Source organism: Natrix helvetica, assembly GCF_964273705.1.
Source record: "Natrix helvetica genome assembly, chromosome: Z".
NCBI lineage: Eukaryota > Metazoa > Chordata > Lepidosauria > Squamata > Natricidae > Natrix > Natrix helvetica.
In genome coordinates this window covers 9,171,507-9,197,299 of record NC_138554.1, presented here as the reverse complement: position 1 = coordinate 9,197,299, position 25,793 = coordinate 9,171,507, and the positions used below count along the sequence as shown (strand labels likewise).

At 49.1% G+C, this 25,793-nt stretch overlaps 1 protein-coding gene across 11 annotated transcripts in view; it reads right to left on the bottom strand.

Moving 5' to 3' along the window:
* LOC309382118 (chromodomain-helicase-DNA-binding protein 8-like) overlaps positions 1 to 25,793 on the bottom strand; it is a 146,450-nt gene that overhangs the window by 76,812 nt on the left and 43,845 nt on the right. For 9 of the 11 annotated variants that reach the window (XM_081933611.1, XM_081933610.1, XM_081933616.1 and 6 more), the window contains 7 exons: positions 24,174 to 25,091; positions 19,830 to 20,204; positions 13,250 to 13,626; positions 13,028 to 13,142; positions 8,937 to 9,131; positions 4,741 to 4,809; positions 560 to 615 (listed from right to left, as the gene is read on the bottom strand). In XM_081933611.1, coding sequence (XP_081789737.1) covers positions 560 to 615; positions 4,741 to 4,809; positions 8,937 to 9,131; positions 13,028 to 13,142; positions 13,250 to 13,626; positions 19,830 to 20,204; positions 24,174 to 24,944 — 1,958 coding nt within the window. In that variant the 5' untranslated portion in view covers positions 24,945 to 25,091. The remainder of the gene's footprint in view (positions 1 to 559; positions 616 to 4,740; positions 4,810 to 8,936; positions 9,132 to 13,027; positions 13,143 to 13,249; positions 13,627 to 19,829; positions 20,205 to 24,173; positions 25,092 to 25,793) is intronic. The other 2 variants (XM_081933617.1, XM_081933619.1) reach the window with 1 other exon arrangement.

The following is a 25,793-nucleotide window of genomic DNA, read 5'->3' as shown; positions in this document are numbered from 1 at the left end:
ATTACTTTGAGGCGTAGCTCTCCTTGTGTGCTTCCGTGCTGTAATTGCTGTTTTTTTGAGGTCTGACTAATGTATGTGTATGTATATATTCTTTGTATATAAAACCACTATTTAAATATAAACCTCTGTTTACTGTATTGGGATGGGAAACAATGGTACAATGATCCTTTCCATACAACACAGATCTGTGTTTCACCCTGTCAGAGTGCACAGTGTGACTGTGAGACAACCCAGGAGCAAATACAGTAAACAAAGGTTTGTATTTAAATAGTGGTTTTATCTACAAAGAATATATACATACACACACATACTTTAGTCAGACCTCAAAAAAACAGCAATTACAGCACGGAACCACACAAGGATAGCTACGCCTCAACAGGGCCTCTTCTTATTACAAGCTCTTAAAGTGATATCAGCCCCAAAACCTTGCTGACTCATTCCCAGCATTACATCATCATAGCAGCTGGTCAGCTCTTAAATCATTACCCTGACACACCCCTTCTATTCAATGGCCCAGCGCTGGGTGTGTTTGAAAGTGGAAAGGGAGTGGCGTACTTACTAGTTTTTGTATTTCACGAAGAATTCTTCTGCTTCTGTGAACTGCCCGTTGGGTAGCTGCCAATGGAGGTGAGAAACCAACAAAATCAGAGAACTGAAGAGGGAGGGGATTTGTGCCAGGTAAGGAGGATAAACAGAATAACAGAGTGGGACGGGATCTTGGAGGTCTTTTAGTCCAACTCTGTCCTCAAACAGGAGACCCTATATCGAGGGTCCTCAACCCCATCCATGGACTGGCACCGAAAACCAGGACACGCAAACAAGTGAAGCCCCATCTGTGGGATGCTGGCAGCATGCGAAACCGCACTCTCCGGTCCCTCGAAAAACTTTTCTCCACGGAACCAGTCTGGTCCCTGGGGACCAAAAGGCTGGGGGCTGCTGCCCTATACCATTTCAGACATTGGATGGTTGTCCAACCTCTTCTTAAAAACCTTACCTATAACTTCTAGAGGCAAGCCGTTCCACTGGTTAATTGTTCTAGCTGTCAGGAAATTTCTCCTTAGTTCTAGGCTGCTTCTCTCCTTGATTAGTTTCCATACATTGCTTCTTCTCCTACTCTCAGGTGCTTTGGAGAATACCCCCCCCCCCCTTTGTGGCAGCCCCTCAAATATTGGAAGACTGCTATCAAGTCACTGGACTTTCTTTTTAATAGATTCGACATTTACTGGATAGATCCAATTCCTGCAACCATTCTTCCTATGTTTTATCCCCCGGCCCCCTAATTATCCCAGTTGCTCCTCTCAGCGCTCGACAACATCTCAACTTTTTATACTTGTGACCAAAACTGGGTACAATATTCCAAGGAGAAGAACATGATCCAAACACAGTCTTGCATCTGGATTCAGAGCCACGATCACACTCAGCTTGAAAAACATAAAAGAACTTCTGTCACGGGTTCTGGAAGCAGCGCCTCCTAACTGTTACTAGACTAAATACACTTCTATTCCCGCTAAATGGCTCCCCGCTAAAGGACCATTTTGTAAAACAAATAAAAGAACTGAAGACCGGGCTCTGTCAGTTGGCCGGGGGGTGCGTCATGCTGGAGATGGCTAACAGATTTAAGACAAGAACCCCCTCCCCCCCACCTCATCCCACAGGCATCCTGCTCCCTTTCTCCCCCATCTTTTACTTGCAAATTATGCTTAGTTGCAGTCATCCAGCGGTTCAGACTGGATCTGGCATTTTTATCCACCTATCGAGTCCTTCCCAAGGACCTGGGTTAGGCAGAGGCTGATGTTTTGTGTTGTTAGAGGTTTTGTCGTAGGATATAAGCCGTTCCCAGTCAACCTGCCTTTTGTAATCGACGGATAATGAATTTATCAATTGTCACATGTAGCATTCATATGATGCTCCGGTTGCTTTGGGGATTGCGCCCGAGAGGCCCATTACTCTTGGTACAACCTTTTCCTTTCTTCTGCCACAGTCATTCTACTTCTATTGGCAGGCATCTATTTGCATTTTTTGTGATCTTCTCCAATTATTACCGTGTTTCCCCCAAAATAAGACAATGTCTTATTTTCTTTTGCCCCACGAAATATGGCCTTGGGATTATTATAGGGGGAGGGCTTATTGTTTTGCCGGGCAGCTGCTCCCTTGCAAGCGGGCTCCCGAAGAGCCGGGCACAGCCAAGGCATGTGGCGCTCTGCCCGCTCCCCAGCTCCTGCGGCTTGGCACATTTGGGATACCCTCTAGGTCAGTGCATGGAGCTCTGCCTGGCTGGAGAAGGGGGTTGCGTGTTCCACCCCTAGCAAGCATGCCTCCCAGCCTCACCATGCCCTGGCCAGGGCGGTGCCGCCGCCGCCACCGCCACCGCCGCCGCCACACTCTGAGCATAACTTCTTCTCTGGCTTCCAAACTCCAAACCTCGGCTGCCGAGTCTTCCAGCAGCGGCTGCTCTAGGAGTGCGCTCTATGGTTGTGGGCTGGCTGCTGGAAGACTCTTTGTCCGGAGGACTCTCTGTCTGGCAGCTGGCCCACAACCATAGAGCGCACTCCTAGAGCAGCCGCTGCTGGAAGACTCAGCAGCCGAGTTTTGGAGTTTGGAAGCCGGAGAAGAAGTTATGCTCGGAGCGTGGTGGCGGCGCCCTGGTCAGGATATGGTGAGGCTGGGAGGCATGCTTGCTGGGGGGGGGGGGGCTCCTGCAACCCCGCTCTGCAGCCGTGTAGAGTTCCATGCACTGATCTAGGGGGTATCCCGAATGTGCCAAGCCGCGGGACCGCCACGCAGCTTGGTGCCTTAGGGATCCCCCCTAGGTCAGTGAATGGCGCTTTGCCCAGCTGGAGAGGAGGTTTGCCGGGCGGTTGCTCGTGAGCGTTGTCACCTCATGGCTGCTTCGCCCCTGAGGCTGTGCCCGGCTCTTCGGGAGCCCGCTCGCAAGGGAGCAGCCGCCCGGCAACTCCCCCCTCCAGGCAGGCAGAACGCCACTCCCCAACCTAGTGGTGTCCCAAAGGCACCTAGCAATGTGAGCGCCTTTCCTCCCCTCCCTCCTCCCCCCGCGGCTTGGCGCCTTCGGGATACCGCCAGGTCAGTGAGCAGAGGGGGGGGGGTTGTCCAGGGGGCTTATTTTCAGGGGGTGGGCTTATATTTTTGCCCACGCCAAAAATGTGGCAAGGCGTTAGTTTCAGGACAGATCGTATTTTCGGGGAAACATGGTACTATGATGATTGTTCGTTGCTTCGGTGTTTTATCGGCTTTTAATGTTTGTAAGCCAACCAGAGCCAGCTCTCGGCGAGATGAGCCACAAACAAGATGAATGAATGAATGAATCAATCAATCGATCAATCAATCAATCAATCAACCAACCACCCAACCAGTGAAAAGTTAGCTATCTACCCCTTTGCCTGCCCATCCATCCATTCCCTCCCCCCCCCCCACTCCCTCTCTCCATTCATTCATCTTTGTTTGTTGCTTCAATGTTTTATTGGCTTTTAATGTTTGTAAGCCAACCAGAGTCGTCTCTGGGTGAGATAAGTGACAAACAAGCCAAATTAATGAAGTAAAAGTAAAAGTAGGAGTAGAAGAACTAAAAGTAAAAAAGTAGAAGTAAAAGTAAAAGTAGAAGTAAAAGTAAAAGTAAAAGTAGAAGTAAAAATAAAAAAGTAGAAGTAGAAGTAAAAGTAAAAGTAGAAGTAAAAGTAAAAAAGTAGAAGTAAAAGTAGAAGTAAAAAAGTAGAAGTAGAAGTAAAAGTAAAAGTAGAAGTAAAAGTAAAAAAGTAGAAGTAAAAGTAGAAGTAAAAGTAAAAAAGTAGAAGTAAAAGTAAAAAAGTAGAAGTAAAAGTAAAAGTAGAAGTAGAAGTAAAAGTAAAAAAGTAGAAGTAAAAGTAAAAGTAAAAAAGTAGAAGTAGAAGTAAAAGTAGAAGTAGTAAAAGTAAAAAAGTAGAAGTAGAAGTAAAAGTAAAAAAGTAGAAGTAAAAGTAAAAGTAGAAGTAAAAGTAAAAGTAAAAAAGTAGAAGTAGAAGTAAAAGTAAAAGTAGAAGTAAAAGTAAAAAAGTAGAAGTAAAAGTAGAAAAGTAAAAAAGTAGTATAAGTAGAAGTAAAAGTAAAAGAAGTAGTAAAAGTAAAAGTAAAAAAGTAGAAGTAAAAGTAAAAGTAAAAAAGTAGAAGTAGAAGTAAAAAAGTAGAAGTGAAAGTGAAAGTAAAAGTGAAGTAAAGTAAATCTGTGAAAGGTTGGCTATCTATCCGATTGTCTGCCCATCTATCCATCCCCCTCCTCTGTCCATTCATTCGTATTAAATTAAATTGAGGTCTTAACAGTGAGGACAATTAACCAGTGGAACTGCTTGCCTTCAGATATTGTGGGTATTTCATCACTGGAGATTTTTTAAAGAAGAGACTGGACAGTCCTTTGTCTGAAATGGTACCGGGTGTCCTGCTTGAGCAGGGGGCTGGACGAGGAGACCTCCCAGGTCCCTCCCAGCTCTATTCGGATGGATTGAACTTATCTAGCCTAAACATCCAGCCACTTGTCTTACATCTGCCTTAGGGTAAGAAGACTGAGAGCACAATCCTGCAGCTGCACTGAGGGTCTGCTATGAAGAGCCTGGACAAAACGAGCCGTGGGGCTTTGGACCCTTCCCCGTCCACCCACCACCTGGAAAAGCAAATCCTTACAACAAAGCAGGGCAGGGGCAGCTGGAAAGCCACAAGTCACTCAAGCCTTGGCAGCAGATCAAAGGATCTCACCTCCTTCTTCACCACCCGCATGGACAGGACCTTGTCTACGATGGCAGCATCCTCTTCACTCGGGTTTTCCTTCGGGCAGAAGGGGGGGGGAAAGAAAGAAGGGAGAGTTAGAGAGAGGACTTCATAAAGGCACGCAAAGGGTCACCCTGCCTGGCCTTTGACCCGGATGTTTCTGGGACGTTCCAAGTGTCCAAAAAAAAAAAAAAAAAGGAAGAACTTGGCAACGTCCTCAACCCCAAACACTCTTGATTGAGAGCTACATAAATCCACAAATATCAGATTCCGTAACGTCTTTCTTCCATCTATGCCAGGCGTGTCTAATTCAGTTTCATTGAGGGCCACATCAGGGCTGCGGTTGACCTTTGGCAAGAGGGAACGAAGCTGTCAGAGACAGAGACAAGAGGTGGAGCCTGAGCCGTACGTCACCCCTCAGATGGAGAGCCAACAGCCCCCAGGCCTGGAGGTGGCCGATGAGGAAGAGGAGGAACAGCTGAATACAGTGCCTGATGTACGGATGTGCAGAAGGCAGAGGAGAGGAGAACAGTGGAAATCCATAGGCCGGTCCTTGGGACGGAAGAGCCCCCGCTGCTAGTGAAGCCCCAACTCTAGTTCTGGGGATAAAAGGCAGGGGGGCAGAGAGGTGAACAGGCGCGGCAAACAACTTATTCATCTTTTGGACTGCCTGGCTTGTTAGCCTGCGTTGAGAGAGAAGCTTTTTCCCGGGGCTGCCGGCACCCCTAATAAAAAGAATCTTACGAGTTCGTGTCAGAGGGTTCGGGGAGCTGGGTCAGAACACTTTCCCCCCATTGATTTTGCTTGTCAAAAGGTCGCCCCAGGACACTGCAAGTCATAAATATGAGTCGGTGGCCGAGCAATGTCTGAATTTTTGATCGTGTGACCTTGGGGATAAGTGTGGGGGAAACGGGTGGTAAAGTCACCTTTTTCCACGCCCTTGTACATTCTGACGGTCACCAAACGAACGGCTGTTGAGGACTTAGCTGTAGTTAGTGGGCTCTTAACAAAGATGGATTTCACATAATTTTACCACCACTTTGCTCCGCACCGAAACTGTAAGTGATAAAACGTGGCTAAATAGGACGGCATAGAGCCGGGAGGGGAGGGGGGGTGGCCCACCCGCAGGTTGCCGCTACCGTTTCGCTCGAATCGGACGTAACCGTAATTGTACAGTGAATCATTACTACCTCCTCCAGTCCTATATTTAATTTATTTATTTTGTATTTATACCATGTATATTTATTGTTCAATTACTTTAATATGACTGTACACCGCCCCGAGTCTCTTTTGAGAGAGGGGCGGTCTAGAAATTGAATAAAGTTAAGTTAAGTTAACCAGCTAAATCATGCCAGACTAATCTTATTGCATTCTTTGATAATGTGACAAAATTAATGGAGCAGAGGAATGCCGTCGATATAGTTTACTTGGACTTCAGTAAGGCTTTTGATAAGGTAGACCATAACCTACTACTAGATAAAGTAGAAGAATGTGGGTTGGACAGCATCACCACCAGATGGATTCGTAACTGGCTGACCAACCGCACTCAACGTGTAGTCCTCAATGGAACTCCATCTACATGGAGGGAAGTCTGCAGTGGAGTACCCCAAGGCTCTGTTTTAGGCCCAGTACTCTTCAACATCTTCATCAATGATCTGGATGAGGGGATAGATGGGGAAATCATCAAATTTGCAGATGACACCAAGCTGGCAGGAATAGCCAACACTCCAGAAGATAGGCTTAAGATACAGAAGGATCTTGACAAACTTGAACATTGGGCACTATCTAATAAAATGAAATTCAATGGTGAAAAGAGTAAGGTTCTACATTTAGGCAACAAAAACGGAATGCACAGGTACAGTATAGGTGGTACCTTCCTCAGTAGTAGTAACTGTGAAAGGGATCTTGGAGTCCTAGTGGACAACCATTTAAATATGAGCCAGCAGTGTGCAGCAGCTGCCAAAAAAGCCAACACAGTTCTAGGCTGCATCAACAGAGGGATAGAATCAAGATCACGTGAAGTGTTAATACCACTTTATAATGCCTTGGTAAGGCCACACTTGGAATACGGCATTCAGTTCTGGTCGCCACGATGTAGAAAAGATGTGGAGACTCTAGAAAGAGTGTAGAGAAGAGCAACAAACACGATTAGGGGACGGGAGACTAAAACATATGAAGAACGGTTGCAGGAACTGGGTGTGTCTAGTTTAATAGAAAGAAGGACTAGGGGAGACATGATAGCAGTGTTCCAATATCTCAGGGGTTGCCACAAAGAAGAGGGAGTCAAACTATTCTCCGAAGCCCCTGAGGGTAGAACAAGAAACAATGGGTGGAAACTAATCAAGGAGAGAAGCAACTTAGAACTGAGGAGAAACTTCCTGACAGTTAGAACAATTAATCAGTGGAACAGAAGTTGCCTCCAGAAGTTGTGAATGCCCCAACACTGGAAGTCTTTAAGAAGATGTTGGATAGCCATTTGTCTGAAACAGCATAGGGTTTCCTGCCTGGGCAGGGGGTTGGACTAGAAGACCTCCGAGGTCCCTTCCAACTCTGCTATTGTATTGTATTATATTATAATGTCTATTGGGGGCTTCTAAACCTCACCAGCCCTAAGGAGCACAGCTGATGGTCAGAGACTCCGAGAGCTACGAGGGACAAATTTCCAGTAAAAAGGAACAAATCTCCTTTCTACAGAAACACACAAAAAAAGAGGGGAGGAGTGGAATTTGAATGAGATGGAATCATGTCTCCAATTGAATTATTCCCCACAGCTAAGGGACATTTTGCAGCCTTTTCCTCTCTGCGTGAAAGGTAAGTCTCTGAATTGGGGCTGGGATTTCCACCCTAAATTGCGGCAGTTGTTAAGTAGGCCGCCTGATTTGCGACAATTTTTAGGACGGTTGCTAAGCAAGCCATGCTCTTATTAAATGGATCCAGCTACAGGGTTGCTTTTTTTCCTCCAAAAAATAGCAAGAAAAGAAAAAAAAATAAGGGGGGGGGCCTGCCAACTTCAACCACGCAACTTCAAGATGCTGCAAAAATGCGAGCGGGTTGTCATCGGCCAGAATTGTGATCACGGAACCGCAGAGGCGGTACGGTTAAGTGCAAAAACAGATCGTACGTCAGGTTTCATCAAGACTGCTGTCACTGTGGAAGGTCGTGAAGCAAGCAGTCGTAAGTTGAGGACTCTCCGTAGAGGCAAACAATAGTCCATGAATTCACCATGGAGCAACCCTGGGGACAGGATTGCACTCCCGATTTTGTAAATGAGGTGCAGAATATCTGATGTATTCTAGACCAGGGGTATCAAACGCAAGGCCCTCCGAGTGCTGAAATCTGGCCCGCGGGGCCACACTGGAAACAGTGAGGGACTGGCCAGCGGTGCCTCTGCCAGTGAAAACCGGCTCCCAAGCTCCATTTCCAGCTGCGATGGCAAAACAGAGCTGGTAGAGGATTGCAGGAGGCCGTCAGAGCCGGAAACGGAGCTCGGGCTGCCCCAGGCACCCCTGACAGTGACATTGAGCAGACCACGCCCACTCTGGCCACACCCATCAGCCTGCGGTGCCTCTGCCAGCAAAAATGGAGCTTCAGAGGGCTGCCCACAGCAGCTCCCGGGCTTTGTTTTCGGCTGCGATGGCCTCCGGCAGCCCTCTCGCTAGCGAAAACTGCCTGGAGCTCTCTTTCCACTGGCAGAAGGCTGCAGGAGGCCGTTGCGGCTGAAAACGGCGGTCGGGAACCACAAGCAGGCCGCCTGAGCTCCGTTTTCACTGGCAGAGGTCTAGCAAAACAAACTGAAAACAAAGCAAAAGGAGAAATGCTTCCCTTTTTGCATTTGAGCATCCAAGAAAGGATCGGAAAGGAGAAAGGGAAAGGGGAAAGAGAAAGAAAAAGGAGAGAGAGCAAGGAAGAAAAAGGAAAGGGGAAGGAAGAAAGGAAGGAAGTTAGTTTATAATGAGAGTGAGAGAGAGTCTGAGGGAAATCCTGCCTTAGCACACGGCCACCACTGGTGCCCCTGACACAAGTGACTTTGAGCTGGCCACACACACCGCGTCCCACTGAGGTCAAACACAAACCTAATGTGGCCCTCAATGAAATTGAGTTTGACGCCTCTGTTGTAGACCTCTCCAAATTGACGGGTGGGTCATTAGGCGGAAACGACAATCCAGACCAAGGAAGCCCCTTACCACAAAGAACTGCATTGATGGTAACGTCTCTCCTTCAGGGATGGGTTCTGGAGCGGGAGGTTCTGGAGCTGGGGGCTGTTCGGTCTTAATGGGCCCGGTCACATCCAGCTCCTCGTCGTCTTCATCATCCGTGATCTTGATGTCCAGATCTTCCGTATATTTCTTTCGCTTCACCTGACGGTTCGAACGGCGTTTCTAGAGGAAGAAGAGGAGACGGTTTAAGGCACATAACATCTTAATTCATCGTCGTCTTCTAACCGCCCCATCATCCCTTGCGGGGTGGAGCCTGGGCAACTGAACAGAGCTGGCAGAGTATTTTAACGGCCGGATGCCTTTCCTTGTCACGACGTTAATTTGTTTGTCTAACTTGAGCTTCTATTCTGAGCTATACTGTAGAAATATAGCACGAGACGGAATATTTTGCAATATCTACATTTTGGGGAAACTCATTCTACGAATCCAAGCTCTGCAAAGCTGAGATAACATGCGCTGCCTTGATGTGTTCACCCAATTTCACAGTAACCAATGAGATAAATCGTAAAACAAAGTTCAGGAATATTCCTTTATCCCGTTGTTTTGCAAATCGACCCCGTTTTCCTGAAAGTAAGACCTCCTCGGATAATAAACTCAATCGGGGGTTTTGAGCGCATGCGCTAAAATAAGCCCGGTGAAGTGGAATCCAAGCTGAAATAATAATGATGAATCTGTCAAGCAACCAGCCGAAATAATAATAATAATGATGAATTTGTCTAGTAACCTAAGAGAGAATTATTTTGCGCCTCTTTAGGCTGGACGGAGTTAAAAAACTAAACCAGTCCAGTCAGAGGAGGCGTGGCCAGCAATTTGCATAACTCAGTCTCTACGCTAGTGATGGCGAAGCACGCGGAGCCATTTGTCAGGGCACACGAGGCGCTGGCCAGCTGAGTTCACCCTTTTTAAAAACCATTTTTCGCGCCCCCCCCCCAGGCTCCAGAGGCTTTATAGGAGCCTGGGGAGGGCGAAAAGAGCCTCCCCCGCCCCCCTGGAGGCCCTCCGGAGACTTCATGAGCTTCCCTGAAGCCTCCGGAGCACAAAATACGGCCCTACGAGCAAACCGGAAGTTCGGGAACGGACTTCCTGTTTGCTCGGAGGGTCGTTTTGACTGCTCCGGAGGCTCCAGGGAAGCGTCCTGAAGGTCCTTGAAGCCTTTGGAGCGCTTTAAACGACCCTCCGAGCAAACCGGAAGTGACTTCCTGTTTGCTCCGAGGGTCGTTTTGAGCACTCCGAAGGCTTCACAGAAGCCTCCTGAAGGTCCCTGAAGCCTCCGGAGGGCTTCTGGGGGGGCGGGGAGTCTGTTTTCACCCTCCCCAGGCTCCTATAAAGCCTCTGGAGCCTGGGGAGGGCGAAAAAAGCATGCAAAAATGGGGGGGGCACGCCTGTAGTGCACGCATGCGCACTGGGGGTGTGTGCATTGCATTGTGGGTGTGGCACGCCTGCACACGACCCCCCTGCGCTTCCCCCACTTATGGCACGTGAGCCAAAAAAGGTTCACCATAGCTGCTCGAGGCTAATGGACAAAGTTAACCCATGCTTGGATTCCCCCAAGCAGCGCACAGGAGAATAATAATCTCCCCGTTTATAAGGCCGACTGCTTATTTTGGGGGGGTCAAAAGATGGTACGTACACTACAAACTGTATGCTGGTTCGAAGAGAAATGCACCTGTGCCACCAGGCTCTAAGTGTGAGGAGGACAAGCAATAAAAATGAAAGTGAAACCTTCTAAGCAGCTTATAAATGTATAATATTATAAATATAATATTAAAGAGCGCCTGTCATTTCAGATCCATCATGGCCGCCCCTTTTAGTACGCATTCACTCATCTGCTGCTTGTTCTGACACTGCATCACCATTAAAAGTTAAAAGTGAATGGGACTGTCGGTGAGTCAACAGCGGGTCAGAAGAAGAGGAGCTGCTGGAGGGCAGAGATGACGGTTGCTCTTCAAAAATTATTTAATATTCAAATCAAGTCTTTTTTACTAGTGATTTCAATCGTGATTTAAATCAACTCGATTTAAATCGTGATTCAAATCATGATTTCAATCGACTCGATTTCAATCGTGATTTCAATCGACTCGATTTCAATCATGATTTCAATCGACTCGATTTCAATCGTGATTTTGATCGACTCGATTTCAATCGTGATTTTGATCGACTCGATTTCAATCAGGATTTCGATCGACTCGATTTCAATCGTGATTTCGATCGACTCGATTTCAATCGTGATTTCGATCGACTCAATTTCAATCAAATCCACCCTGCTCGCAACCTTTCTGGATCAGTAAAGGGGTGAGAGGAAGCAGTTGGAGCAAAGCAAGGTAACTATTTGGCTCCATGCGTGTGGAGCACCTTTGCAAAGCAAGCTCAGACACCTTCCATGGAGGACCTGTACACTGCACGAGTCCAAAAGGGGGCCGTGAAAATATTACAGACCCCTCGCATCATGGGCATAAATTGTTTCAACTCCTACCGTCAAAAGGACTGCACACCAAGACAATTAGACACAAGAACAGATTTTTCCCCCGACCGCCATCACTCGGCTAAACAAATAATTCCCTCACCACTGTCAAACTATTCACTAAGGCTGCATTACTATTACTATTAATCTTCTCATCGTTCCTATCTCCCATCTCCTCCCACTTAAGACTGCAGGACTTTGTACACGCTTTTAGAATGTTTTTTTTTAAATGTTTATTCGTTAACAAATAATTCATTATGATGATAATAATGAAATAATAATTTCAACTAGTAAAAACAATTTGGATATAAACTATAAATCGGGACCTGGGAAAAAGATTTATCAATTTTACTAATATATTTTTGTTTAGATTTTGTTATAAAGATATAATCTTTCCTGGGTACTTATAAACTCTACTAACAAATTTTTGTTTAGATTTCATTATAAAGATGTAATCTTTCTTGGGTCGGATGAGAGGAGATGTGATATAAATATTTTTTTTCATTTTTTTTTTAGATAAGTACAATAACAACAAGGAAATGTTAATGGATAATGTTTAATGATTTCTACATGTGTTGGCATGGGTAAAAGCAATCAGATATAAGCCTTAAATAGTGAGTTGGAGGGGGCGGGGAATATGTTATAAAAGGCTAATTATTGGAGGTTAATAGAAATAGCTAATGAATGCCAGTAGGTGGTTGTGTCTTTAAATACAAATGATTCTAGATAAAAGCACGTTGAAATAATTCTAGTCAAACGAGAATGATGGTACATTGATGGTAAAATACATAAAGATTTTTGATTTAAAATGTACAATTCAATATGAAGGAAGTATAAAGAATGATTGTGGTAGCAACACACGAAATTTATTTGTAACCAATCGACACGCTTTCTACAAGATGTAATGAAGGGTGATTCTTTTTTTGGGGGGGGGGGTGTTTTTGTTTAATTAAAACAATAAAAAAAGGACTGCAGGTCTGTACCTTTGTTGCTTGCATTCTTGCGATTTATATTGATATTGATTGTTTCCTGATTGCTTATTTGTACCGTATGATTATCATTAAGTGTTGTACCTTATGATTCTTGTCGAAGAGATCTTGTCTTTTCATGTACACTGAGAGCCTATGCACTAAAGACAAATTCCTTGTGTGTCCAATCACACTTGTCCAATAAAGAATTCTGTTCTGTTCTATTCTATTCCTCTTGGGGAAGGTAAAGGTTTCCCCTGTTCAGTAGGAGCAGTGCTCATCTCCCATTTCATAGCCGAGGGAGCCAGTATTGCCCGTGGTCATGTGGCCAGCCTGAGTATATGCTGAGGTGCAGGGAACGCTGTTCCCTTCCCACTTAAGTGGTACCTATTTATCTAGTTTCATTTTTGAACTGCTTGGTTGGCAGGAGCTGGGGAAAGGAATGGGAGCTCACCCCATCGGGTGGCGCTGGGTCTCAAACCTGGGCATTCTGATTTCCGGCTCAGTGTCTTTTAATGCCGAGTCATCACGCCCTCCCTTTTCTCTTGGGAAACGGTGGCAACAGAGCTGTTTGTGTAGCCTTAACCGAGCTAACGCTCTCCCCAGTGAGGGCCGGTCTCTGCGCTCACCTGGATGCTGGCCTCTTCCTCCTCACGCGGAGACTGCGCTGGCATCACCTCGGCGTCTGAATTGTCCGAAGAAGCGTTCCGTTTCCGTTTCTTCCCCACAACTGGCGTGATCGTGCTGGGGAAAAGGAGACAGTCACAAATGGAAATGACCTGGGTTTCCTTCCTTTGAAAAGGAAGACACTCCCCCCTCACCCCCCCCGAAAATGTTCCGCTGCTGTTTACCTGGGTTTCCCGCGTCCTTTGCTCTTGCCGGATCCCGCCTGGCCCCTGCCCTTGCGCGGCCGGTCCTCTTTGGGGATGCGCTCACCCCCGCCCTTCCGGCGCCGTTTGCGTTCTCCCGTCTCTTCTGGCCGAACGCTGGGCAGCTCGTCCTCATTCAACACCCGGGGGATGTTCTGCTCGCCCCGGGCTCGGGCCCGCGCAATGGCCTCTGCCACGATCCGGTTGGCCTTCTCCTGCTTCTTCTGATGCTCCAGCTTGCGGGATTCGTCCGAGCTGCTCCGTGTTGTGCCGCTGGAGGACGGGAGGGCTGCCACCTCGCTGCTGCTCAGCACCTTCACCACCGAGAGTCCCGAGGAGCTGCCTTGGGACGAGCTGGCCTGTAGAGAGTTACAGAATTAGAAGCCATTCTCAATGAAACTTCTGGGTTATCTCTAGATATGAGGCTGGTATTCACAAGATGGAACCCACCACCTGAAGGTGGGAAGACAGGGAGAGGCCCCGAAACTGAAGACCTAAAGACTCTTACTAAAGGCTGGTACCTTGCTCAATAGTAGTAACTGTGAGAGGGATCTTAAGAGTCCTAGTGGACAATCATTTAAATATAAGCCAGCCGGGTGCAGTAGCTACCAAAAAAGCCAACACAGTTCTAGGCTGCATAAACAGAGGGATAGAATCAAGACCACGTAAAGTGTTAATACTACTTTATAATGCCTTGGTAAGGCTGCATTCAGTATTGGTCACCATGATGTAGAAAAGATGTGGAGACTCTAGAAAGAGGGCAGAGAAGAGCAACAAAGATGATTAGGGGACTGGAAGCTAAAACATATGAGGAACAGTTGCAGGAACTGGGTATGTCTAGTTTGATGAAAAGAAGGACTAGGGGAGACATGATAGCAGTATTCCAGTATCTCAGGGGCTGCCACAAAGAAGAGGGAGTCAAACTATTCTCCAAGGCACCTAAGGGTAGGACAAGAAGCAGTGGGTGGAAACTAATCAATGAGAGAAGCAATCTAGAATCAAGAAGAAATTTGCTGATAGTTAGAACAATTAAACAGTGGAACAGCTTGCCTCCAGAAGTTATAAATGCTCCAACACTGGAAGTTTTTAAGATGTTGGATAGCCGTTTGTCTGAAGTGGTGCAAGGTTTCCTGCCTTAGCAGGTGGATGGACTAGAAGACCTCCAAGGTCCCTTCCAACTCTGCTATTCCTATTCCTATTCCATTCTTCCACAATTTCAGAAACACAAGGGAGGAGTGGCAGGTGAGGAGAACCCATTCCACCGCTAAATTTCTAGGCTGTCTGAAAAAGGGAAATAGATCTTTTCTTCTCTAGCCAACACAGACTGTGTGGAGTTGACGTATCTGTTGGGAGTATACTCCTAGTGTTGGGTAGGCAAGATATATCTATATACAATAACAAATGGTCGCTGTTGCTTTAAATGGGTGAATGTACTTATCAGCTGTAATTAACTTTACAATAAGAGGGAGTCAGGAGGGCTCACACTCTCTCTCTCTCTGCTTGTCCGATGCTTGATAACTACTAGCTCCCTTGATGACTGGAACGTGAACTGCGACTGTAAGCAATTGTTTGTTCTTTGAATTGTGCTTGGACATGTATCTACTATCACAGCTTGTGAAGCAATCATTAGTAGTAAAGCTACTTGTTTTTTACTAGCAGTGCCTGAAACTCTATTCGTGTGTTTCTTTCTCTACTAGCAACGTTTTTTCTCTCTAGCTGTACATTCCGCTGCGCTATTTTCTGTCTCCCAACGGAGATACCCCTAACGGTATCCTAATAGCAAAAGCACTTAAGACGTATGCAGGTAGTCCTCGACTTACAACAGTTCCCTTAGTGACTGTGCAAAGTTACAACAGCAGTGAAAGAAGTGACTTGGGACCTTTTTTTCCCAGTCACAATCTTTGCCGCATCCCAGTGAACCTGTGATCAAAATTCAGAGCAACTTGGCAACTGGTTCATACTTAGGATGACACCAAGCTGGCAGGAATAGCCAACACTCCAGAAGATAGGCTTAAGATACAGAAGGATCTTGACAAACTTGAACATTGGGAGTATCTAATAAAATGAAATTCAATGGTGAAAAGAGTAAGGTTCTACATTTAGGCAACAAAAATGGAATGCACAGGTACAGTATAGGTCAGTGATGGCGAACCTATGGCACGCGTGCCACAAGTGGCACGCGGAGCCATTTGTCAAGGCACGCGAGGCGCTGCCCTGTCAGCTGGCCAGCGCGCATGCACATGCTGGCCAGCTGACTTCACCTTTTTAAAAGCTATTTTTGCCTTCCCCAGGCTCCATAGGCTTAATAGGAGCCTGGGGAGGGCGAAAAGAGCCTCCCCCCCCCTGGAGGCTTCAGGGACCGTCCAGAGGCTTCCCTGAAGCCTTCGGAACGCTTAAACGACCCTCCGAGCAAACCTGAAGTGACTTCCGGTTTGCTCGGAGGGTGGTTTTAAGTGTTCCGAAGGCTTCAGGGAAGCCTCCAGACGGTCCCTGAAGCCTCCGGAGGGCTTCCGGGGGGGGGGGGGGGGAGGCTCTTTTCACCCTACCCAGGCTCCTATAAATCCCCTGGAGCCTGGGGAGGGCGAAAAAAGAATGTAAAAATGGGGGGGGTGTTCGCGCATTTTGCGCGCATGCGCACTGGGGGGGTCGCGCGTTGCATTATGGGTGCGGCACGCCCGCACACGACCCCCCCCTGTGCTCCCCCCACTTGTGGCACGCGAGCCAAAAAAGGTTCGCCATCACTGGTATAGGTGGTACCTTGCTCAGTAGTAGTAACTGTGAAAGGGATCTTGGAGTCCTAGTGGACAACCATTTAAATAGGAGCCAGCCGTGTGCAGCAGCTGCCAAAAAAGCCAACACAGTTCTAGGCTGCATCAACAGAGGGATAGAATCAAGATTACGTGAAGTGTTAATACCACTTTATAATGCCTTGGTAAGGCCACACTTGGAATGCTCCATTCAGTTCTGGTCGCCACGATGTAGAAAAGATGTGGAGACTCTAGAAAGAGTGCAGAGAAGAGCAACAAAGATGATTAGGGGACTGGAGGCTAAAACATATGAAGAAGGGTTGCAGGAACTGGGTATGTTTAGCTTAAGAGAAAGAAGGACTAGGGGAGACATGATAGCAGTGTTCCAATATCTCAGGGGTTGCCACAAAGAAGAGGGAGTCAAACTATTCTCCAAGGCACCTGAGGACAGAACAAGAAGCAATGGGTGGAAACTAATCAAGGAGAGAAGCAACTTAGAACTGAGGAGAAACTTCCTGACAGTGAGAACAATTAATCAGTGGAACAGAAGTTGCCTCCAGAAGTTGTGAATGCCCCAACACTGGAAGTCTTTAAGAAGATGTTGGATAGCCATTTGTCTGAAACAGCATAGGGCTTCCTGCCTGAGCAGGGGGTTGGGCTAGAAGACCTCCAAGGTCCCTTCCAACTCTACTATTGTATTGTATTGTATTGTATTATGACCGTTGCTCAAGGTCTCCTGATCGCCTTTTGAGGCCTTCTGACCAGTGAAATCAGTGGCGAAAGCCAGATTCGCTTAACAAGCGGGTTCCTAACTGATCAACTGTGGCGATTCACTTAAGAACGATGGCAAGAAAGGTCATCAAGTGGGGGAAACCTCACGTAACGAAAGTCGCCAGGTGAGTTCTAGTCCTGCCTTTAGGCATGAAAGCTGGCTGGGTGACTTTGGGCCAATCAACCAGGAGACGGTGAGTTCTAGTCCCTCCTTTGGTAGGAATGCTGGCTGGCTGGCTGATTTGGGGCCAGTCATTCTCTCTCAGACTGACCAACCTCCCAGGGTTGTTGTGGGGGAAATATAGGAGGAGGAAAATGGATTGGACAGCTTTGCTGCCTTCAGATATTTGGGTAAATAATAAAAGCAGGATACAAACAAATAAATACATTTCTGTTACGCTAGGCAAGAGCAACAAAGAGGAAGGCACCTTTTTTTTTTTTGCCAGTTTGGGAAGTAGGACTTGGACCGGGTACCCCCAATATAGTATAATTATGATTTCCAAAAAGAAGGTACAAATTTGGTACTCACACACAGGCACTAAACCAGCTTTCCTTTTCACAATGTCTAGGACTTAAGACCAAACAAACAAACCAAACTTCCTTCTCCACCAATGCTTTCCGCATCCTGTTGTAGGAACAAGAGTAGGCAGAGCTGGGGGAGGCGGAGTTGAGGGCATCATAAGCTTGGAATCGTTATGTTCCAACAAATGGTTTAACTCTCCTTGAATTCTGTTGATCTTACCAGGGACGTGTGGTCAGGGGAAGCAGAGCCTCACCTCTCTTCATGAAATAATAGTATATAATATTATATACTATATATATATATTATATACTATATATATATATATATTATAATATTATATACATCCGTCCGGCCGCGCCCGGGAGCTGCGGAGGCAGAAATGTTGTCGGCACTCCCGGATGACGAAGCCACGAAAGCAGTTGCTTTCGTGGCTTCGTCATCTGGGAGCGCCGACATTTCTGCCTCCGAAGCTCCCGGGCGCGGCCGGACGGATGTAGCCAGAGCGACGCCAAGGCGGTCCGGGCGGACGAAAGAGTGAGCGAGGCAGCCTGATCCTCGGTCGCTCGCCCGCCGGACTGCCTCGGCGCCACTCTGGCTACCTCCGTCCGGCCGCGCCCGGGAACTGCGGAGGCAGAAATGTTGTCGGCGCTCCCGGATGACGAAGCCCCGAAAGCGACTGGGGAACGACGAGAACCTTCCTGCCTCTGCTGGATTTCGCGCGCTCCTCGCGACTGCAATATGCAGTCGCGAGGAGCGCGCAAAGTCCAGCAGAGGCAGGAAGGTTCTCGTCGTTCCCCAGTCGCTTTCGGGGACTGTGGAGCGCGAGCCGACGGCGCACGCTCAGGAAGGCGGGGAATGGGATCACGTGTGCTGGAGGCTGAGGCAGCCTCAGCCTCCAGCACACGTGGTCCCATTCCCCGCCTTCCTGATGACGTCACCAGCCTCACCAGCCATAAACCTCACCGCACGTCACTGGATCTTACCTGGGGTCAATTTAATACTGAGTCTTAGTTGACTAGGCCAGTGTTTCTCCACCAGGGTGTCTTTTGAAGACATCTGAACTTCAACTCCCAGAATTCTCCAGTCAGCATGGAGGATTCTGGGAGCTGAGGTCCAACTATCTTAAAACGAGCTCAGGTGGAAAAAAAAAACATTGGTAGACTTTTCTGTCTAGGCTTGATCAATCGTTCTTTTGAATTTCAACTTAACATACCCTTTGTATCCTGATCTTTTGCACCCCGCACAGGTTATTTATTCAGCTTTTGCTGGTTTGGAAGGGGGTGTTCTGATTTAGGCTTCCCCAGAAAGCACCTGGTCCCGACAAAACCCCTTTTATTAAACGAATGTGAATTCCTCTCATTCCCATTCAGCAAGGCCTGGCAAAAAATTCAAAGGAATCTTTACGATTACAGACCTTATCTATCTTGGAAAGCTGCCATGTAAATATTTTCCAAACGCAGTGCAGTGCAAGGAAAGATTGGGCACAGAGTCTCTGAGATTCACGGACAGATCTTCACACTCCTGAAACGAATCTAACGAACGAACGAACGAATTGTTTCCTGCAAAAGCCCACTCCCCTTTCACTCCTCTTTTATTTCCTATGGGAGATTTCCAATCACCTTCCATCTGTGACTTTATTCCCAAGTCGATCCTGATTTCTGAGTTGTTCTTTCCTTCTGGCAACTCTGGGCATGCGCACACTGGGAACAGGCTCCAGCTGTTCCTCTGTCTCACTGCTGTCTACTTCCATAGGCACCTGATCGCTGTCAGACGGCCTCGGACCCGTCTCTGCCTCCGACGCAGAGCCCTCGTCCGAGCTTTCCCCAGCCTCCAGGACTGGCCCATGCTCCTTCCCAACCTCCTCATCTCTGATCCCACAGTGGCTCCTCCTCTGACCCGCTGTTGACTCAACCGACAGTCCCAACATTGCAGAAGATACAGCCTCATGCTACATAACTAAGCTCCATTTAATAAACCGAGTAAACCAGATTACGAAGGCATCTTAAATAGAACGCTATCTTTAGATAGATGATTTCTGAGTTGTTCTTTCCTTCTGGCAACTCTGGGCATGCGCACACTGGGAACAGGCTCCAGCTGTTCCTCTGTCTCACTGCTGTCTACTTCCATAGGCACCTGATCACTGTCAGATGGCCTCGGCCCCGTCACGGCCTCCGACACGGAGCCCTCGTCCGAGCCTTCCCTGGCCTCCAGGCTCCTCCCCAAACTCCTCACTGTCCAACTCCCGCTAAAAGGCCACAACAGGGGTGGACAAAGAACCTCACCGTCTCCACCACGGAAACCATTTATTCGTCCCCCTCTTCGGAAGGGCAGCTTTTCCCAACCTCCTCTTGGGGCTACCTGGATTGGAAACCTGCTTTACGTTTTCAAAGGACACCAATGTTACCTGGGGAAAAGAATCATTGGCCCCATTTCACTCGCCGTCTCTCGTCAAAACCCCAGAGAGAATGGAGCTTAACGCCTTCTTTCCCAACCTGCGGGAGGGCTCGTTCGTTTCCCTTACCTGCGGCTGCAGGACGACTTTGACGGGGACCGTCACCCTCTGGCCCGAGCCGCCAACCACTTGAGCTTGCTGGACCGCTGGGATGCCTAAAGAGGTCTGCTGGCCGGCCGTGGTTGGCTGCAAGAGCTGGATCTTCTGAGTCCCCGGCTGGCCGCTGGGTTGCTGTTGTTGTCCAGGCTGCTGGACCTGGAGCTGGATGGTTACCACTTTGGCAGGTTGCCCTGGGACGCCTTTGGCCTGGCTTAGGGCGGCCAGCTGATTCCCTTGAAGGACGATCTTGCCAGGCAAGCTGCCCAAAACAACTTGCCGCTGTCCCGGAGCATTTCCACCGGTCGGGGGTTGCTGGAGAACCAAGGTGATGCGCTTGGACTCCCCCTGAGAGGAAGAAAATAGGACAGGTGGTCAGTTTTCACAGGCTGTGGTGCCTGGGCAGCAGAAATATAATATAGAACCACAGCATTTCCCTACTCCCCCTGCACATATCGAAGGAATCCCACCCACCCCACAAAAACAAAGATTATACCGTATTTCTCGGAGTATAAGACGCACCTTTCCCCCCCAAAAAAGAGGGTGAAAATCTGGCTGCGTCTTATACAACGAACAAAGCATTTTTGGCCTCCCGAAAACCCCGCCTCCTTCACAAAAATGGATGTGCAGAGGGTTTGGGAAGCCTGCAAAGTGCTCCTGGGGGCTGGCGAGGGCAAAAACCAGCGAAAAACCAGCCGGTGTTTGCTCGTTTTTGCCCCCAGGCGAGGCATTGCGATGTCAGCTGGCCAGCGCGCATGTGCGCGCTGGCAAACTGAGTTCAGCCTTTTTAAAAGCCATTTTTCACCCTCCCCAGGCTCCAGAGGCTTTATAGGAGCCTGGGGAGGGTGAAAACAGCCCCCCCCCCCCCAAGGCTGCAGGAGCTTCCCTGAAGCCTCCGGAGCAGTGACGTGCGGTGAGGTTTATGGCTGGTGAGGCTGGTGAGGTCATCAGGAAGGCAGGGAATGGGACCACGTGTGCTGGAGGCTGAGGCTACCTCAGCCTCCAGCACAAGTGATCCCATTCCCCGCCTTCCTGAGCGCGCTCCGCCGGCTTGCGCTCCGCAGTCCCCAACAGCAGCTGCTTTCAGTACTTTTCTGAGCGTCTGGCGTTTAGGACATCCAGCCATCTACCTAAATGCCAGACGTACAGAAAAGCACTTCGCCTCCAAGTCACTTCATCTTGATGACGTCGCCGCAGCGACTGGGCGTGGCCAGACCTCCAGAGCGGCGCCGAGGCAGTCCGGGCGGACGAAAGAGCGAAAGAGCGAGCGAGCGAGCGAGGATCAGGCAGCCTCATCCTCGTTCGCTCGCCTGTCGGACTGCCTCGGCGCCACTCTGGCTAACTCTGTCCGTTCTGGGAGCTGCGGCGACATCATCAAGACGAAGTCCAGCGGAGGCAGAAATGTTGTCGGCGCTCCCGGACTTCGTCTTGATGACGAAGCAACGAAAGCGACTGGACAACGACGAGAACCTTCCTGCCTCTGCTGGACTTCGCATGCTCCTCGCAACTGCAATAGACGTCCAGAAGCGGATTTTGTGGCTAATGGGGTTTGGGCTTCCAGCCCAACAGCCCCTGCCACTTCTGGACGTCTATTGCAGTCACGAGGAGCGCGCAAAGTACAGCGGAGACAGGAAGGTTATTGGCGCTTCCGAGTACCCTCCTGCTTCCACCATTTGCCCAGCTGTCACCGCCCCGCGCGCGCTCCTCCTCCTCCCTCCTCCTCCCTCCTCCCTCCTCTTCCTCTTCACTCCCCAAAAGCTCTTCTCCTTATAGGAGCTTAGCGGGAACTGTATAAAAGGGATGGGAGGAAATATAAATTAAAATTTATTATTATATATTATATATTATTTCATGATGAGAGGTGAGGCTCTGCCTCGCCTGCCTCCCCTGACCGCACGTCCCTGCTCCGGAGTGCAAAAAAATGGCCCTTTGGGCAAACCGGAAGTTCAGGAACAGACTTCTGGTTTGCTTGTGAAGCCGGTTTAAGCCCTCAGGAGGCTTCCTTGAAGGCTCCAGAGGACTAACATTAGCCCTACAAGCAAATCAGAAGTGACTTCTGGTTTGCTTGTAGGGTCGTTTTTTGTCCTCCGGAGCCTTCAGGAAGGCCAGCAAACCCCCTCTCCAGCCAGGCAAAGCGCCATTCACTGACCTAGGGGGTATCCCTAAGGCGCCAAGCCACGTGGAGCTCTGCCTGCCCCCCAGCTCCTGCGGCTTGGCACATTAGGGATACCCCCTAGTTCAGTGCATGGAGCTCTGCCCAGCTGGAGAGGGGGGGGTTGCGCGAGCACCTGTTCCGTCCCCAGCAAGCAAGCCTCCCAGCCTCACCATGCCCTGGCCCAGCTTTCCCTGCAGGACCAGGGCACCGCCGCCACTCTCCAAGCATAACTTCTTCTCCGGCTTCCAAACTCCAAAACTCGGCTGGCGAGTCTTCCTGCATCGGCCGCTCTAGGAGTGCGCTCTATGGTTGCGGGCTGGCTGCTGGAAGACTCTCTGTCCGGAAGACTCTCTGTCCAGAAGACTCTCTGTCCGGCAGCCGGCCCACAACCATAGAGCGCACTCCTAGAAATTCTCCGCGTGCCATAGGTTCGCCACCACTGCCCTAGAAGATAGGCTCAAGATCCAGATGGATCTGGACAGACTTGAACCCTTGGCCCTCTCTAAACAAGATGAAATTCAACGTGGAGAAAAGTAAAGTCCTACACTTGGGCAAGAAAAACCCAACGTACAAACATAGACTGGGTGAAACCAGGCTTCATAGCAGTGACTGTGAGAGGGATCTTGGAGTCTTAGGGGACAACCAATTAAATATGAGCCAGCAGTCAAAGAAGCCAATGCAATCCTAAGTCGCATTAATAGAGGGATACGATAACTTGGTCCTTAACACCAATAAGACCAAGGAGCTTATACTGGACTACAGAAGGAATAGATCAGACATCCAGCTCTGGCTTATCAATGGAGACTGAGTGAAGCAGTTTTAAGTTTCTGGGTGTTATCATTAAAAGAGGACCTGACCTGGGCCGCTCACATTGCAGCACCAGTCAAAAGGACCCAGCAGAGATTATACTACCTGAGACTTCTCAGGAAACAACAACTGGATGAAAATCTGCTGGTGACCTTCTACTGCTCCACCATAGAGAGTATTTTAACTTACTGCACCTGTGTACAGTTCAGCAATTGCACAGGGGCAGATAGGGCAGCGATCCAGAGGGTCGACGTCATGGCCCAGAGGATCATGGGTTGCCCTCTCCCCTCTTTGGAAGAGCTTTATAGCTCCCGCTGCTTTAAGAAAGTTCAAAACATCCTTAAAGATCCATCTCATTCTGGGCACCCTTTTTTTTTTGAACTATTATCATTTGGCAGATGGTACAGGACAATCAAAACAAGGACCAATAGGCTGAAAAACAGCTTCTAACCCAGGGCAGTAACTATATTGAATTCTATGGTATAGTGCAGCGATGGCGAACCTTTTTTGGCTCGCGTGCCACAAGTGGGGGGAGCGCAGGGGGGTCGTGTGCAGGCGTGCAGCACCCATAATGCAATGCGCGACCCCCTCAGTGCGCATGCGCACACTACGCACGACCCCCCCCCCCATTTTTACATGCTTTTTTCACCCTCCCCAGGATCCAGAGGCTTTATAGGAGCCTGGGGAGGGCGAAAAGAGCCCCTCCCTGCCCCCCCGGGGGCCCTCCGGAGGCTTCAGGGACCGTCCGGAGGCTTCCCTGAAGCCTTCGGAGCGCTCAAAAGGATCCGCCGAGCAAACCGGAAGTAACTTTTAAATAGGTACCTAGACTACTGCATCCAATTTTGGTCACCACACTATAAAAAAAGATGTTGAGACTCTAAAAAAAATTGCAGGGAAGAGCAACCAGGATGATGAGGGGACTGGAGACTAAAACATATGAAGAACGGTTGCAGGAACTGGGCATGGCTAGTCTAGGGAAGAGAAGGACCAAGGGAGGTGTGATTGCAGCGTTCCAATATTTGAGGGGCTACCACAGAGACGTCAAGCTATTTTCCAAAGCACCTGAAGACCAGACAAGGAATAATGGATGGAAATTGATCAAGGAGAGATTCAACCTGGAAATAAGGAGAAATTTTCTGACCATGAGTGTAATCAACCAATGGAACAGAAGTTGTAGGAGCTTCATCACTGGAGGCTTTCAAGAAGAGATTGGACTGCCATCTGTCAGAAATGGTGCAGGGTACTCCTGCTTGGGCGGGAGGGGGGGTTGGACTAGATGACCTCCAAGGTCCCTTCCAACGCTGTACAATTGGTAAATATCTGTAAAAGAACCAGTTAAGTTGTTGCATCCTCACCTGGAAGAACTGTGTGCTCACCTGAGCTGGAGTCGAGGTCAGGGTCACGGCAGGTTTGAGCGGAGCAGCGCCCGTGTTCCCTCCCGCTTGGCTCTTCACAGGCTGCAGGACAAGCTGCTTGACGGGACGTCCCGGTTGCACCAGCCGGTGGAGTGTTGTGGGGGCCCCGGCTCCAGGGGACACTTTGGTGGCCAGCACTGCATTGCCCGAGACGATGGAGACCCCGGGACGCAACGGGGTCCCCGTCAGTACCTTGGCGAAGGTCACTTTGCCCCCGTTGGCTGCCCCAATGGGCTGCGCTTGAATCTGAGCCACGTGAGCGCCGGTCATGGAGCTTCCGGCCGGGGCTTTCAGGATGACGATCTTGGGGGCCGGCGGGGGCACGGCGGTTGGCTGTCCCCCGGCAGAAGAAGAGGGCACAACCGTTGAGGTGGTTGTGGCCGACGAGACTCCCATGAACGGATTGCCTTGGCTGAGGACTTCTTGATCCTGAGGGACCTGTAGGAGGCCTGGTTGATCTTGCTGGGGGGGCTCAGTCACAGACTCTGGTTGCGTATCGGGGAGGGGCAGGGTCTCTGGTTGGGAGGGCTCCGGCTGAGGGGCAACCTGCTGGTCTTTGGAGCCTCCCGCTAAGGAGTCTAAGGTGGCCCCTGAAAGCCCCAAGGCCTCTTCAATGGGATCTGGAGCGCCCTGGTTAAAGCTCTCATCGGTCAATGAGTCCAAGCCAAAGAGGTTAGGATCGTCAAAAAGGTCCATGATGGGGTCAGCCATGGCCGAAGGAACAGAGTCTTTCGCTCCTGGCTCAGGAAGGAGATGACGAACAAGTCCCTTTCCCAATTGCCCTTCCTTGATCCAAGAGTTGTCAATCAAGCAGGCTCCGCCTCATGAAGGAAGGGCGCACACGTTCCCCGGGACAGCCTGGAAAAGAGGAAATCATTGGTTAAGAACATCATCTCATTAAGCCCAAGGATCTTGTTTTAGTCCAGCTTTGTTTGCCACATAGTTAGTTATACTGAGCCGAGGTGGCGCAGTGGTTAAGAGCGCAGCACTGCAGGCTACCTCAGCTGACTGCTAGCTGCTATTCACCAGTTCGAATCTCACCAATCTCAAGGTTAACTCAGTCTTCCATCCTTCCGAGGTGGGTAAAATGAGGACCCAGATTGTTGGGGGCAAATAGGTTGACTCTGTAAAACCGCTTCAGGTAAATACAGTAAAGGTTTCCCTCGCACATATGTGCTATTCGTTCCCAACTCTAAGGGGCGGTGCTCATCTCCGTTTCAAAGCCAAAGAGTCAGCGCTGTCTGAAGACGTCTCCGTGGTCATGGGGCCGGCATGACTCAACGCCAAAGGCGCACGGAACACTGTTACCTTCCCACCAAAGGTGGTCCCTATTTTTCGACTTGCATTTTTACGTGCTTTCGAATTGCTAGTTTGGCAAAAGCTGGGACAAGTAACGGGAGCTCCCTCCATTACGGGGCACGAGGGATTCGAACCGCCAACCTTTCTGATCGACAAGCTCAGCGTCTCAGCGCAAAGTGATGTTTCACTTAGCAACTTAAAATTTCACTTCAATTTTGGGCTCAACTGTGGGTCATAAGTTGAGGACTGCCTCTGTAAGTG